A 15,866-nucleotide genomic window follows, 5' to 3' on the forward strand; every position below is an offset into this window, starting at 1 on the left:
AGAGAATGAAAGAGCCAAATCGGCATACAGTGCCTTGCGAAAGTATTCGGCAACCCTTGAACTTTGCGACCTTTTGCCACATTTCAGGCTTCAAACATAAAGATATAAAACTGTATTTTTTTGTGAAGAATCAACAAGTGGGACACAATCATGAAGTGGAAAGACATTTATTGGATATTTCAAACTTTTTTAACAAATCAAAAACTGAAAAATTGGGCGTGCAAAATTATTCAGCCCCTTTACTTTCAGTGCAGCAAACTCTCTCCAGAAGTTCAGTGATTATTCGGGGGCCGAATACTTTCGCAAGGCACTGTATTCAGGGGGAATGCGCAAGGTGGAGACCTGGTCTGGACTCTCCACCGTAGTGGCACCAACGGATACCCCTAAACACCTACCTGAGCACTCCTGCGTCCACCCCGTGAGAGTCCTCTGTGGCCAAGAACAGTGTGGTTATGACAGGTTAACCAGGGTAGGCCCAGCACCATGGGAAACGCAGGAGAGACTATGTCACCATGCCCAAAGGAGCGGTGACCTCCCAAATCAGCCCTGACCCTAATGGTCGACTATCTAAGGTGTGAACGGGGAAGAGCACATCCACGGGAACAATGGGGATCCCTAAACTATGGGAAAATGATCTATCAATGAAATTCCCAGCTCCGCCTGAATCGACGAGCGCCTTATGCTTGGAATGCAGGGAAAACTCAGGAAAAGTACCAAACAATAACATGTGTGCAACAGAGGGCTCTGGGTGAGAATGGTACCTTCTCACCTGGGGTGACGCCAGAGTGCCCTGCCTGCTGCCTTGAACCCTAGAGGAGCCAACATGGCACCGACCAGCAGTGTGATCTCTGCGGCCACAGATGGTACACGTGAAAGCCCCCCCTCTGGTCTCCCTGTGCGCAGCACCTCCCAGCTCCATAGGCACCAGAGCAGTGGTGCTGGAAGAGGGAATCGACAGAGCCCTCTCTGGACGTCTGCGGGTGACCAGCAGGTTATCCATTCGAATGCACATGTCCACCAGCTGGTCAAAGGTAAGAGTGGTATCCCTGCAGGCCAACTCCCAACGGACATCCTCGCGCAGGCTGCAATGGTAGTGGTCGATGAGGGCCCTGTCGCTCCATCCCACTCCGGCGGCCAAGGTCCAAAATTCCAGTGCGAACTCCTGGGCGCTCTGAGTCCCCTGCCTCAGGTGGAACAGAGGTTCACCCTCTACCGTCGGGCGGGTGGTCGAAGACTGGGTGAATTCCGTGAAGTCATCCAACGCCGCATCTCCTTCTCCCCACATGGCGTTGGCCCACTCCAGAGCTCTCACTGAGGCACGAGATGAGGGCGGGCACCCTCTCCCTTCCCGAAGGAGCTGGATAAATGGTGCCCAGTTAGAGGTCCAGCTGTAGTAGGAAGCCTTGGCCTACGCCTTTCTGTCAGGTATGTGTAAATGGCTGTAAGGGAGTCAGGTGCAGGAGAGCAGATATTGGGTAGCCAACGGAGCCTTTTATTTAGGCGAACCAAAAGCACACGGCAAAGTGAACACGAAATAACAATACGGGTTAACATAACCCAGCGCAACAGACTAACGTGCGCATAACATGAAACAGAATAAACAATACCACACAAAGACATGGGGTAAACAGAGGGTTAAATACACAACACATAATGAGGGAAATGAGAACCAGGTGTGTGGGAAAACAAGACAAGACAAATGGAAAATGAAAAATGGATTGGAGATGGCTAGAAGACCGAAGACGTCGACCTCCGAGCACCGCCAGAACAAAGAGAGGCATCGATTTCATGTCAATGCTAATATGGCTAAACATCATTAGCTTGCTAACCAACAACTGTAACAATGATTTGAGAGACAGCAAGTGCTCATTGTGCAAATGTATTTATGTTTTCAATAAACATTGGAGAGTAAAATATAGCTTACATGTTGTCAACAATCTAAGTCAACCCCATCTGTTTTGCCCCATAGCTGCTCATGCGTCTGTGTTTTTGCTAAACAAATAACCCCTCTATAATGATCATGTTAATTTTCTATTGCACTACATGGATGTTGTTTAATTTTGAAAGTGAAGTATATTTTGAAAATACAAAGATGTGTTTTTGAATATTTTCTTATACTGTTACATAGGCCCTAATTGAGCAATTTACAGTACCAGTCAAAAGTTTGGAAACACCAACTCATTCCAGTTTTTTTACATATAAAAAAAAAACACTTTTCTACATTGTAGAATAATAGTGGAGACATCAAAACTATGAAATAACCCATATGGAATCATGTAGTAACCAAAACAGACAGTGTTTGCCTTGATGACAGCTTTGCACACTCTTGGCATTCTCTCAACCAGCTTCATGAGATAGTCACCTGGAATGCATTTCAATTAGCAGGTGTGCCTTGTTAAAAGTTCATTTGTGGAATTTCTTTCCTTCTTAATGCATATGAGCCAATCAGTTGTGTTATGACAAGGTAGGGGTGGTATACAGAAGATAGCCCTATTTAAATCTATATTATGGCAAGAACAACTCAAAAGCAAAGAGACAGTCCATCATTACTTTAAGACATGAATGTCAGTCAATATGGAAAATTTCAAGAACTTTGAAAGTTTATTCAAGTGCAGTCGCAAAAACCATCAAGCTCTATGATGAAACTGGCTCTCATGAGAACCGCCACATGAAAGGAAGACCCAGAGTCACCCCTGCTGCAGAGGATACGTTCATTAGAGTTACTAGCCTCAGAAATTGCAGCCCAAATAAATGCTTCACAGAGTTCAAGTAACAGACACATCTCAACATCAACTGTTCAGAGGAGACTGTGTGAATCGGGCCTTCATGGTTTAATTTTTGCAAAGAAACCACTACTAAAGGACAGCAAAAATAAGAAGATACTTGCTTGGGCCAAGAAACACAAGCAATGGACATTAGAGAGGTGGAAATCTGTCCTTTGGTCTGATGAGTCCAAATTTAAGATTTTTGGTTCCAACCACCGTGTCTTTGTGAGACGTGGTGTGGGTGAACGGATGATCTCTGCATGTGTGGTTTCCACCATGAAGCATGGAGGAGGAGGTGTGATGGTGTCGGGGTGCTTTGCTGGTGACACTGTCTGTGATTTATTTAGAATTCAAGGCACACTTAACCAGCATGGCCACCACAGCATTCTGCAGCGATACACCATCTCATCTGGTTTGCACTTAGTGGGACCATCATCTGTTTTCAATAGGATTTTGTACACCTTTATTTAACTAGGCAAGTTAGTTAAGAACAAACCCTAACCCGGACAACGGTGGACCAATTGTGTGCCGCCCTATGGGACTCCCAATCACAACCAGTTGTGATACAGCCTGGAACCGAACCAGGGTCTGTAGTGATGCCTCTAGCACTGAGATGCAGTGCCTTAGAATACTGCGCCACTTGGGAGCCCAGCACACCTCCAGGCTGTGTAAGGGCTATTTGACCAAGAAGGAGAATGATTGAGTGCTGCATCAGATGACCTGGCCTCTGGCCTCTAATGTGATGGTTTGGAATGAGTTGGACGAGTTGGACCACAGAGTGAAGGAAAAGCAGCCAACAAGTGCTCAGCATATGTGGGAACGCCTTCAAGACTGTTGGAAAAGCATTCCAGGTGAAGCTGGTTGAGAAAATGCCAAAAGTGTGCAAAGCTGTCATGTAGTCAAAGGGTTTCTTGAACACTGTTTTGGTTACTACCTAATTCCATATGTGTTATGTCATAGTTTTGATATTTTCACTATTATTCTGCAATGTAGAAAGTAGTAAAAAAAAAAAAACGTTGAATGAGTAGGTGTGTCTAACCTTTTGACTGGTGGTGTATGTTATATTTATTACAAAGTACAAGTGTATAGAAAGACGAGTGTATACAAAGACAATTCCATATATGTGGATTTAAAGAAATGTTCTACATATTTGTGAATACATTTATTTCATATCAATGGGCAAGTCCAAATTTTCTATCTATTCATCACGGCAGAGACAGTCAGAAAAGCCTTTTCTTTATTCAGTCTGGTGATGGTAGATCTTGCATTACCACAACTGCCTGTAAAGAAGAAAGAACAGAGTTTATCTTAGGCATTCCTGCTTGAGATAGACACACAAAAAAGCATTATATACACTGTACTGTATATAAACATACACTGCAATAACATTAGTTGCAGATAAGATTATGTCTGGTTCTGTAGGGCACTTATAAACCAACATGTATTTGATTAATTGTACTGGCATACTGACCACAGTCTACAAGCCTCAGGTCACAATACATATAGCTACGTTTTTAAAGTCTGTCACAGTACTTTACCTGTGTCTTGCTGGAATGCAGGGCAACCCTGGCAAATGATGTCATCACAATTAGGAGCACCATGCCTACTAAGCTCTGGTACATAAATACAGCCTCAAGGCTGATCAACTGGTACTGTGATGATGAGAGAGAGCAGAGAATGAAAGGTATCTTCATTTAGACAGAATGAGAAAGGTTACAGAAGTTTTAAAAAAGTGTTATAAGATGTTTATCCTTTCTTAATTACATTTTAAAAGAGATTGTGATGAAGCAAATTCCTAAGCTCTAATAATAATTGATCCAGATAACAGTGATCCGGAATCACAACAATAACAACAGCAACAAAACATACCATATGTTGTTTATGCCAGGAGACTACAACTCTGCCAGATTCTGTGGCGTTGAAGTCATAGTTGTAATGATCATAGTAGTCATGTGATTGCCGAATGTGCAGGATGCCTTTAAGGAATTCAAAGAAAGCCACTGTGACCCCCAACATAGAGATGATACTAAAGGCCAGGCTTGCTGTCACCTACAGGGTGAGAACAAATAAAGTGGTGAAAGAACTGCAACCACTTTGTGACAAAGCCTCTTTCAAGGCACTTTAACATGAGGTTAACAGAACATTTAATAGGTATTTATTTGCTTGACACTTCCAGACTGAAGTACAGTGTGGCAATCACATTGTGATGAACTGTTGTCAGGGTCTGGGAACTGTCATAAAGAATAACCATCTTGAAAATTGACACTATTTCCCTTTTGCAAAGTGGGTTTTACTATGACTAATAAGAAAAACAGAATGGGATGAGGAACTGTGGTTTGACATTCATTCACGCTTTTCTTTGGTAGAAGTTACTAAATTCAAAAGGCACTCGCACATCTGAGCAATCTTTTTTGCAGGTGCATGGTAACAGTTGAACAAGATGAAGGAAAAAGGAAATCTCACACTGCTCATGTTCAAATTCACAACATAACATACATAGGCATTTAGGAAATAATGTCTGGAGGGTGATTTGAACATGAATTATGCCCCTATTTAAGATTACTCTGATGTTTTTCGTACGATGTACCCAATGATTAATGAAAACTTGCTAGGTAGACCAAGCCCCACCCACATCCGTTCCACACATCGAATGGGGTTGGAGGCAAAGGAAAAACAAAAAAGTGCTACCAAATATAACAATATGCATTTCATAAATATTCAAATAAAGTGTGTAAATAAGACGTATTAAACAGGTCTGTAAAACCACAATGAGGATGAGCTACACTACAGACGTGTTTAATACGCCTGTAAAACCACAATGAGGACGAGCTACGCTACAGACGTGTTTAATACGCCTGTAAAACCACAATGAGGACGAGCTACGCTACAGACGTGTTTAATACGCCTGTAAAACCACAATGAGGACGAGCTACGTTACAGACGTGTTTAATACGCCTGTAAAACCACAATGAGGACGAGCTACGTTACAGACGTGTTTAATACGCCTGTAAAACCACAATGAGGACGAGCTACGCTACAGACGTGTTTAATACGCCTGTAAAACCACAAAGGACGAGCTACGCTACAGACGTGTTTAATACGCCTGTAAAACCACAATGAGGACGAGCTACGCTACAGACGTGTTTAATACGCCTGTAAAACCACAATGACGGCTACGCTACAGACGTGTTTACGCCTGTAAAACCACAGACGTACAGACGTTTAATACGCCTGTAAAACCACAATGAGCTACAGACGTGAGCTACGCTACAGACGTGTTTAATACGCCTGTAAAACCACAATGAGGACGAGCTACGCTACAGACGTGTTTAATACGCCTGTAAAACCACAATGAGGACGAGCTACGCTACAGACGTGTTTAATACGCCTGTAAAACCACAATGAGGACGACGCTACAGCTACGCTACAGCTACACGTGTTTAATACGCCTGTAAAACCACAATGAGGACGTGTTTAATACGCCTGTAAAACCACAATGACGTTACAGACGTGTTTAATACGCCTGTAAAACCACAATGAGGACGAGCTACGCTACAGACGTGTTTAATACGCCTGTAAAACCACAATGAGGACGAGCTACGTTTAATACGCCTGTAAAACGCCTGTAAAACCACAATGAGGACGAGCTACGCTACAGACGTGTTTAATACGCCTGTAAAACCACAATGAGGACGAGCTACGCTACAGACGTGTTTAATACGCCTGTAAAACCACAATGAGGACGAGCTACGCTACAGCGTGTTTAACGCCTGTAAAACCACAATGAGGACGAGCTACGTTACAGACGTGTTTAATACGCCTGTAAAACCACAATGAGGTTACACGTGTTTAATACGCCTGCAATGACGCTACGTTACAGACGTGTTTAATACGCCTGTAAAACCACAATGAGGACGAGCTACGCTACAGACGTGTTTAATACGCCTGTAAAACCACAATGAGGACAGAGCGTGTTTATACGCCTGTAAAACCACAATAGCTAGCTACAGACGTGTTTAATACGCCTGTAAAACCACAATGAGGACGAGCTACGTTACAGACGTGTTTAATACGCCTGTAAAACCACAATGAGGAGGACGCTACAGCGTGTTTAATACGCCTGTAAAACCACAGGACGTGTTTAATACGCCTGTAAAACCACAATGAGGACGAGCTACGCTACAGACGTGTTTAATACGCCTGTAAAACCACAATGAGGACGAGCTACGCTACAGACGTGTTTAATACGCCTGTAAAACCACAATGAGGACGAGCTACGCTACAAAACGCCTGTAAAACCACAATGAGGACGAGCTACGCTACAGACGTGTTTAATACGCCTGTAAAACCACAATGAGGACGAGCTACGCTACAGACGTGTTTAATACGCCTGTAAAACCACAATGAGGACGAGCTACGCTACAGACGTGTTTAATACGCCTGTAAAAAAACCACAACGTGTTTAATACGCCTGTAAAACCACAATGAGGACGAGCTACGCTACAGACGTGTTTAATACGCCTGTAAAACCACAATGAGGACGCTACGCTACAGACGTGTTTAATACGCCTGTAAAACCACAATGAGGACGAGCTTACAGACGTGTTTAATACGCCTGTAAAACCACAATGAGGACGAGCTACGCTACAGACGTGTTTAATACGCCTGTAAAACCACAATGAGGACGAGCTACGCTACAGACGTGTTTAATACGCCTGTAAAACCACAATGAGGACGAGCTACGCTACAGACGTGTTTAATACGCCTGTAAAACCACAATGAGGACGAGCTACGCTACAGACGTGTTTAATACGCCTGTAAAACCACAATGAGGACGAGCTACGCTACAGACGTGTTTAATACGCCTGTAAAACCACAATGAGGACGAGCTACGCTACAGACGTGTTTAATACGCCTGTAAAACCACAATGAGGACGAGCTACGCTACAGACGTGTTTAATACGCCTGTAAAACCACAATAAAACCACAACGCCTGTAAAACCACAATGAGGACGAGCTACGCTACAGACGTGTTTAATACGCCTGTAAAACCACAATGAGGACGAGCTACGCTACAGACGTGTTTAATACGCCTGTAAAACCACAATGAGGACGAGCTATGCTACAGACGTGTTTAATACGCCTGTAAAACCACAATGAGGACGAGCTATGCTACAGACGTGTTTAATACGTCTTATTTACACACTTTATTTGAATATTTATGAAATACATATTGTTATATTTGGTAGCACTTCTTTGTTTTTCCTTCGCCTCCAACCTCTTTCGATGCGTGGAACGGATGTGGGTTGGGGCCAGGTCTACATAAGGGTGCTAATTTAAAAAAATTCACAAAAGCTCTGATGAAGGCCGTGAGGCCGATACGTAAAGCTTATTATAGATCAGTGATACTATCAAGAGCAGTGTGAGATTTCCTTTTTCCTTAATCTGATAAAAGTTACTAAAAAATCTCTTTGTGGAATGCACACATGAACGCTCACTATACACTTGAGTATACAAACATTACAAACACCTGCTATTTCCATGACATAGGTGACTAGGTGAATCCAGGTGAAAGCGATTATCCGTTATTGATGTGACCTGTTAATTCCACTTCAATCAGTGTAGATGAAAGGGAGGAGAGTGGTTCAAGAAAGATTTTTAATCCTTGAGAAAATTGAGACATGGATTGTATATTCAGAGGGTGAATGGGTAAGGCAAATTATTTCAGTGCCTTTGAACGGGGTATGGTTGTAGGTATCGGACAAACCAGTTTGAGTGTGTCAAGAACTGCAAAGCTGCTCGTTTTTTAATCCTCAACAGTTTCCTGTGTGCATCAAGAATGGTCTACCAACCAAAGGACATCCAGCTAACTTGACACAACTGTTGGAAGCATTGGATTCAACATGGGCCAGCATCCCTGTGGAACGCTTTCAACACCTTGTAGAGTCCATGCTCTGGTGAAATGAGGCTGTTCTGAGGGCAAAAAGGAGTGCAACTCAATATTAGGAAGGTGTTCCTAATGTTTTCTACACTATATTTTTTATATAATGAAAATCATTTGCCATAGTTATGAACATTAATGTGCCATGACTAATCGTTTATAATGCCTTTGCGCAGAATTCCAACTCATGGGACTCACCAGTTGTTTTGAAGGATTCCTCTCTGTGAGCACATATAACAACCCAGAGATGATGAACTGTCACAAAGCAGAGGGAGAGGGTTTATAAGTTCAACAACATGCCCAAACTGTCATGGGAGAAGGTCTGAAAGATATCATTGAATGGAAGATGAAGAAATAAGGGTTTTTAGGACTGAAAGTCATGATGTCATGTTAAGACATTTGGATTGTCAGTATCAGAGATTTAAATAGACACACACAAGAATGGCGTACCAGGATTCCTAGCCAAAAAGGGGTGAACGTCTCAGCAGAGGACATCAGTGTATCCAGCCTCATTGGAATCCCCAAGATGAAGAGTGATGATCCCATGAACATCATTACAATCTAACCAACCAGGAACATAGATTAAAGAACAACATTACAGTCTAACCAACCAGGAACATAGAATAAAGAACAACATTACAATCTAACCAACCAGGAACATAGAATAAAGAACAACATTACAATCTAACCAACCAGGAACATAGAATAAAGAACAACATTACAATCTAACCAACCAGGAACATAGAATAAAGAACAACATTACAGTCTAACCAACCAGGAACATAGAATAAAGAACAACATTACAGTCTAACCAACCAGGAACATAGAATAAATAGCAGCATTGCAGTCTAACCAACCAGGAACATAGAATAAAGAACAACATTACAATCTAACCAACCAGGAACATAGAATAAAGAACAACATTACAGTCTAACCAACCAGGAACATAGAATAAAGAACAACATTACAATCTAACCAACCAGGAACATAGAATAAAGAACAACATTACAGTCTAACCAACCAGGAACATAGAATAAATAGCAGCATTGCAGTCTAACCAACCAGGAACATAGAATAAAGAACAGCATTACAGTCTAACCAACCAGGAACATAGAATAAAGAACAACATTACAATCTAACCAACCAGGAACATAGAATAAAGAACAGCATTACAGTCTAACCAACCAGGAACATAGAATAAAGAACAACATTACAGTCTAACCAACCAGGAACATAGAATAAAGAACAGCATTACAGTCTAACCAACCAGGAACATAAAATAAATAGCAGCATTGCAGTCTAACCAACCAGGAACATAGAATAAAGAACAGCATTACAGTCTAACCAACCAGGAACATAGAATAAATAGCAGCATTGCAGTCTAACCAACCAGGAACATAGAATAAAGAACAGCATTACAGTCTAACCAACCAGGAACATAGAATAAAGAACAACATTACAATCTAACCAACCAGGAACATAGAATAAAGAACAGCATTACAGTCTAACCAACCAGGAACATAGAATAAAGAACAGCATTACAGTCTAACCAACCAGGAACATAGAATAAATAGCAGCATTGCAGTCTAACAAACCAGGAACATAGAATAAAGAACAGCATTACAGTCTAACCAACCAGGAACATAGAATAAAGAACAGCATTACAGTCTAACCAACCAGGAACATAGAATAAAGAACAGCATTACAGTCTAACCAACCAGGAACATAGAATAAAGAACAGCATTACAGTCTAACCAACCAGGAACATAGAATAAAGAACAACATTACAGTCTAACCAACCAGGAACATAGAATAAATAGCAGCATTGCAGTCTAACAAACCAGGGACATAGAACAAAGACACCGATATAATCATATGTTTACACAAAAATGAAGAGGTAAAATAATGTTTGATTATGATTACTGTCGTGACATATGTTACCTATAACCATGATATTACCACTTTATTTTGTACTGTAATGTAAAGTGCTAACACTAAATTAATGAATGATAAATACAAACATTTTACACAAAATAAAATGTTCACAGCGTTTGTCCGCAGTGACTCCTTGGAGTATTTGGCAACAATGAATACATCAGTTGTCTGTTTTCCAGTCTCACCCCAGTACTCTTTGGCTCGCCTCTGATGAAGCGGTGCAGTGGTTTACTTCCTCCCACCATAGTGGTATGTGGCCCTCCTTCTCCCCCTGCTGGACTGATGTCGGACGCCATGTTCATCGACATTTATTTATTTTATTTCACCTTTATTTAACCAGGTAGGCCAGTTGAGAACAAGTTCTCATTTGCAACTGCGACCTGGCCAAGATAAAGCAAAGCAGTGTGACACAGACAACAACACAGAGTTACACATGGAGTAAACAATAAACAAGCCAATTACACAATAAACAAATCAATGACACAGTAGAAAAAAGAAAGTCTATATACAGTGTGTGCAAAAGGCATGAGGAGGTAGGCAATAAATAGGCCATAGGAGCGAATAGTTACAATTTAGCAGATTAACACTGAAGTGATAAATGAGCAGATGATGATGTGCAAGCAGAGATACTGGTGTGCAAAAGAGCAGAAAAGTAAATAAGATAAAAGCAGTATGGGGATGAGGTAGATAGATTAGGTGGGCTATTTACAGATGGACTATGTACAGCTGCAGTGATCAGTCAGCTGCTCAGATAGTTGATGTTTAAAGTTGGTGAGGGAAATAAAAGTCTCCAACTTCAGCGATTTTTGCAATTCGTTCCAGTCACTTGCAGCAGAGAACTGGAAGGAAAGGCGGCCAAATGAGGTGTTGGCTTTGGGGGATGATCAGTGAGATATACCTGCTGGAACGTGTGCTACGGGTGGGTGTTGCCATCGTGACCAGTGAACTGAGATAAGGCGGAGCTTTACCTAGCATAGACCTATAGATGACCTGGAGCCAGTGGGTCTGGTGACGAATATGTAGCGAGGGCCAGCCGACTAGAGCATACAGGTCGCAGTGGTGGGTGGTATAAGGTGATTTGGTAACAAAACGGATGTCACTGTGATAGACTGCATCCAGTTTGCTGAGTAGAGTGTTGGAAGCTATATTGTAGATGACATCGTCGAAGTCGAGGATCGGTAGGATAGTCAGTTTTACTAGGGTAAGTTTAGCGGCGTGAGTGAAGGAGTCTTTGCTGCGAAATAGAAAGAAGATTCTAGGTTTGATTTTGGATTAGAGATGTTTAATGTGAGTCTGGAAGGAGTTTACAGTCTAGCCAGACACCTAGGTATTTATAGTTGTCCACATATTCTAGGTCGGAACCGTCCAGGGTGGTGATGTTAGTCGGGTGGGTGCGGACAGTGAATGGTTGAAAAGCATGCATTTGGTTTTACTAGCGTTTAAGAGCAGTTGGAGGCCACGGAAGGAGTGTTGTATGGCATTGAAGCTCGTTTGGAGGTTAGTTAGCACAGTGTCCAAGCAAGGGCCAGAAGAATGGTGTCGTCTGCGTAGAGGTGGATCAGGGAATTGCCCGCAGTAAGAGCGACATCATTGTATATACAGAGAAAAGAGTCGGCCCAAGAATTGAACCCTGTGGTACCCCCATAGAGACTGCCAGAGGTCCGGACAACATGCCCTCCAATTTGACACACTGAACTCTGTCTGCAAAGTAGTTGGTGAACCAGGCGAGGCAGTCATTAGAAAAACCAAGGCTATTGAGTCTGCCGATAAGAATACGGTGATTGACAGAGTCGAAAGCCTTGGCCAGGTCGATGAAGACCGCTGCACAGTACTGTCTTTTATCGATGGCGGTTATGATATCATTTAGTACTTTGAGCGTGGCTGAGGTGCACCCGTGACCGGCTCGGAAGCCGGTCACGGAGAAGGTACAGTGGGATTCAAAATGGTCAGGGATCTGTTTATTAACTTAGCTTTAGAAGACTTTAGATAGGCAGGGCAGGATGGATATAGGTCTGTAACAGTTTGGGTCTAGGGTGTCAACCCCTTTGAAGAGGGGGGATGACCGCGGCACCTTCCAATCTTTAGGGATCTCGGCCGGGGTTGGAGTAGCCAGGAGGAAGTCATGGCCAGCCGTTGAGAAATGCTTATTGAAATGTTCGATTATCATGGATTTATCAGTGGTGACCGTGTTACCTAGCCTCAGTGTTGTGGGCAGCTGGGAGGAGGTGATTTTGTTCTCCATGGACTTTACAATGTCCCAAAACCTTTTGGAGTTAGGATGCAAATTTCTGCTTGAAAAAGCTAGCCTTTGCTTTCCTGACTGACTGCATGTATTGGTTCCGGACTTCCCTGAACAGTTGCATATCGTGGGGACTATTCGATGCTATTGCAGTCCGCCATGATCATCTGATGAAGGACAGTGAACAAACTGTAGGCATAACAACATTGATAATACCATGACAGAGAACCAGGAGAGGGCCTTAAAATACAGCAGATCAGCTGTGATGAAAATAATGAACATAAACCTGTTTGGTTTTAATTACTCTATAAACTATGTGAGAACAGTGTTAGAACAAAGCAAAGCAAACCTAAAGCAACCAGAATTTAAAATGTTTTTGTAAAGGCCCAGTATGTGTAGATCTGGGTGAAAGTTCAAAATGACATGATATTCATAACACAAAAAGAACTTAGCAACAAATGAACCATCTGAAAACAACGCCAGAACTCATCTTGCCTACATGTGACAACCATCATAAGTCATAAACTGATACGCGGATTGTAAGGTGTAGCCAGTCAGATGCTATATGCCTCACCAAAACAAGATAGCCTAAGCTTTTAGTGTTTTGAATACACATATAATAAGGTTGAGATTGAATACTAGGTCTGAACCTATAACTCAAAACTAACTAATGTCAGATAATATAATGTATTTTATTTGTCTGAAGGGAACTGCAATATTCATCAAACAGTTCAACATCAACAAAAAAACATCACTGAAATTGCCAAGAGAACCATAGAACCTATGATATAGATAATATGATCACTTTCAAATGGAACTGTCTGTGACATATGTAAACATTCTAATCTAAGCTTTGTTAATAAGAGAGCCTAACCTGTTTGTTACAAATTCACAAATAATTGAACTGTAGCATATTTAACAGATAGATACTGTACATGCATAGCATAGAAAGTAAGGAAATAGTTACAGACCTGGCTTGCCTGAACTGCGTAGATGAACTAATATTACACAACTGGAGGGAGATATTTACATGAGGGAGACGGGTGGGTGTGGGGATGGTTGGGCGGGCGGGCGGGAGTATGATAGGGCCACAGAAACGTGCTTACAATGGAATCTGTCATTTAAACATTTAAAGAAAATGAACACTTTTGAGCTAGGTAGAAAGAAAAGACAGAGCAGAGTAGGACGTTGCCATCGTGCACTACAGGTTAATTTTGTTTATTCATGTTGAATGTCAGTCAGTTGAATTACGAAAAAGGACATCGCTGGTTTTGTTCTGCGACCCCAGCTACTTTCCGACATGAGAGAAGAGAGAGAGCATGGAGAAGAATACTGGGGGATGGGACATGCGTTAGGGGCTTAACAGAAAGCAGAGTGAGTGGGAGGAAGAGAGAAAAAAAGTTTTACACAATGTCTACTTTCTTTTGGCTGTGGGTGAGACTGCTAAAGTGTTTCGTAAGGAAGAGGGAGGAGAAGGAGATGAGATGGATCATAAAGGAATGGTTTGAAGCAATATCTGGGTGTAACATCCTACACATTCAGGATTCAGAAAATATTCCATGCAGAGATGCTTTCTGAGCTCGTGAATAATGGAAGAAATTGAGACATAAAAGGATCCAGATAAAATTGTAGCTTACCAAACTGTTGAGTTGATCAGTTGACTAAATCAAGAGGTAATCGTTCGGAACTTTCCAACAGACGTTAACTTTTAGGTTTTCCTGATCACTGAACCCAACTTATATGTTTCTGGCCGTCGAAAACAAGCCTTTTTAGCAATGTATAACATTCCTCAAATTTTATGAGACCATTCCCCCCCCGCCCACTTCCAGCCCCCCCCCCCCCATCTTCCCCAACACAGCTGTGGAGGAAATCATTCTCTTCGCCCAACCTAGCCCAAACTCTCTCCCTCCCATGCTCTCTTTCTCTCTCCACACGCATGCACATGAATGCACGCAGTAAGAGCCGACTCAAATGTTTGTTTACTCTGTGCCTGTGTAGGTTTATTGATTATGGAATAAACAGAAATATCAGGTAACCATGCAACCGCCAACCAACATATCCAATTAAATTATATTAATTAGCCAATCTATGGCATTTAAAACAGTTGAGTATATGAGTTATGGCCAATAGGGCAAATGATGACCAATACTGCCTACAAACCTAAGGATAGGCTTGGTCTAGTAAACCTTTTGTAACGTTATTTCTTGACACTGAACAGGAACATAATACACTTGACCTTTAATTTGGGGTTATTCACATGGTGATTCACATGCAGTGTCACCTTGGGGTTGGGAGGTCTCGGTGGTTATGTAATAGTGTGTCATTTCAAAGTTCAAGTTGAATAGACGGCTGTGATTTACTGTAATAGTATAATTTAGACCTGGTGTATCAGCCGTGGGGCATGACAGACATAATAATGCCCTTTCTAATTCTGCTGAGTGGACAACAGGGACATTTAGGCTTCTATGCCAAAGTGACAAATGATCTGTGATACTGTATAAAGGTCATGAAGTGCGTCACTGTATACTGAGCAAACATTTTGTCAAGGGAGGATATTTTTCTCCCTGCTTCATTTTCACTTCCTTATGAATCCAAAGTCCTACCTACTGTACATTCGGAGGGGAAAAAATTGAACAATTGATTAATGATTAGATTGATTAGACACATGAACAAGGAAATAAACTCTCTGAACACTGTCTTAAACCGTTGGAGTTACTAAGGTCCTCATCCATTTGAGATTTATGGATCTTATTTTTTGTAGACATACTGTAGTACAAAAGAAGGGTCTTTGAATACTGAGGGACTCTTTGAACGAATTCATCATTTGTAATCTAAAAGCATTTTCAAAATGGTCCTCAAAGCAAAATCACATCTCAAGGTGTTAAGTTTGAGTGTGGTGGGTATTTATCTATGAGGTTCTTCATCATACCTTGCATTGAAAACCTGTTAATTTATGTTCTGTAATGATAGAATCAGAATATCAAGT

The 15,866-nt window shown here is 41.8% G+C and overlaps 1 protein-coding gene across 2 annotated transcripts; it reads right to left on the bottom strand.

Annotated features, from left to right (window-relative positions):
- Positions 1–1,866: 1,866 nt before the first annotated feature.
- On the bottom strand, positions 1,867–14,701 carry LOC135523446 (membrane-spanning 4-domains subfamily A member 15-like). 2 transcript variants are annotated; one of them, XM_064950115.1, is made up of 7 exons: positions 14,518–14,701; positions 10,827–11,021; positions 9,157–9,267; positions 8,905–8,961; positions 4,635–4,814; positions 4,304–4,417; positions 1,867–4,045 (listed from the first exon to the last, which is right to left on the bottom strand). In XM_064950115.1, the coding sequence occupies exons 2-7, from the start codon at positions 10,947–10,949 to the stop codon at positions 4,007–4,009; spliced, it is 624 nt and encodes a 207-aa protein (XP_064806187.1). In that variant the 5' UTR covers positions 10,950–11,021; positions 14,518–14,701; the 3' UTR covers positions 1,867–4,006. The 2 variants fall into 2 exon arrangements, with proteins under 2 accessions (XP_064806187.1, XP_064806188.1); XM_064950116.1 differs by lacking the exon at positions 14,518–14,701 and adding an exon at positions 13,852–13,928.
- Positions 14,702–15,866: the final 1,165 nt, after the last annotated feature.

This window comes from Oncorhynchus masou, chromosome 31, assembly GCF_036934945.1.
Source record: "Oncorhynchus masou masou isolate Uvic2021 chromosome 31, UVic_Omas_1.1, whole genome shotgun sequence".
NCBI lineage: Eukaryota > Metazoa > Chordata > Actinopteri > Salmoniformes > Salmonidae > Oncorhynchus > Oncorhynchus masou.

Coding starts and splice junctions, on each gene's coding strand:
- LOC135523446 (XM_064950115.1), bottom strand. CDS start 10,949: ATGTCGATGAACATGGCGTCCGACATCAGTCCAGCAGGGGGAGAAGGA. Junction 9,268..10,826: donor GCGAGCCAAAGAGTACTGGG/GTGAGACTGGAA, acceptor CTGGTTGGTTAG/ATTGTAATGATGTTCATGGG. Junction 4,418..4,634: donor CCTGGCATAAACAACATATG/GTATGTTTTGTT, acceptor TCATCATCACAG/TACCAGTTGATCAGCCTTGA.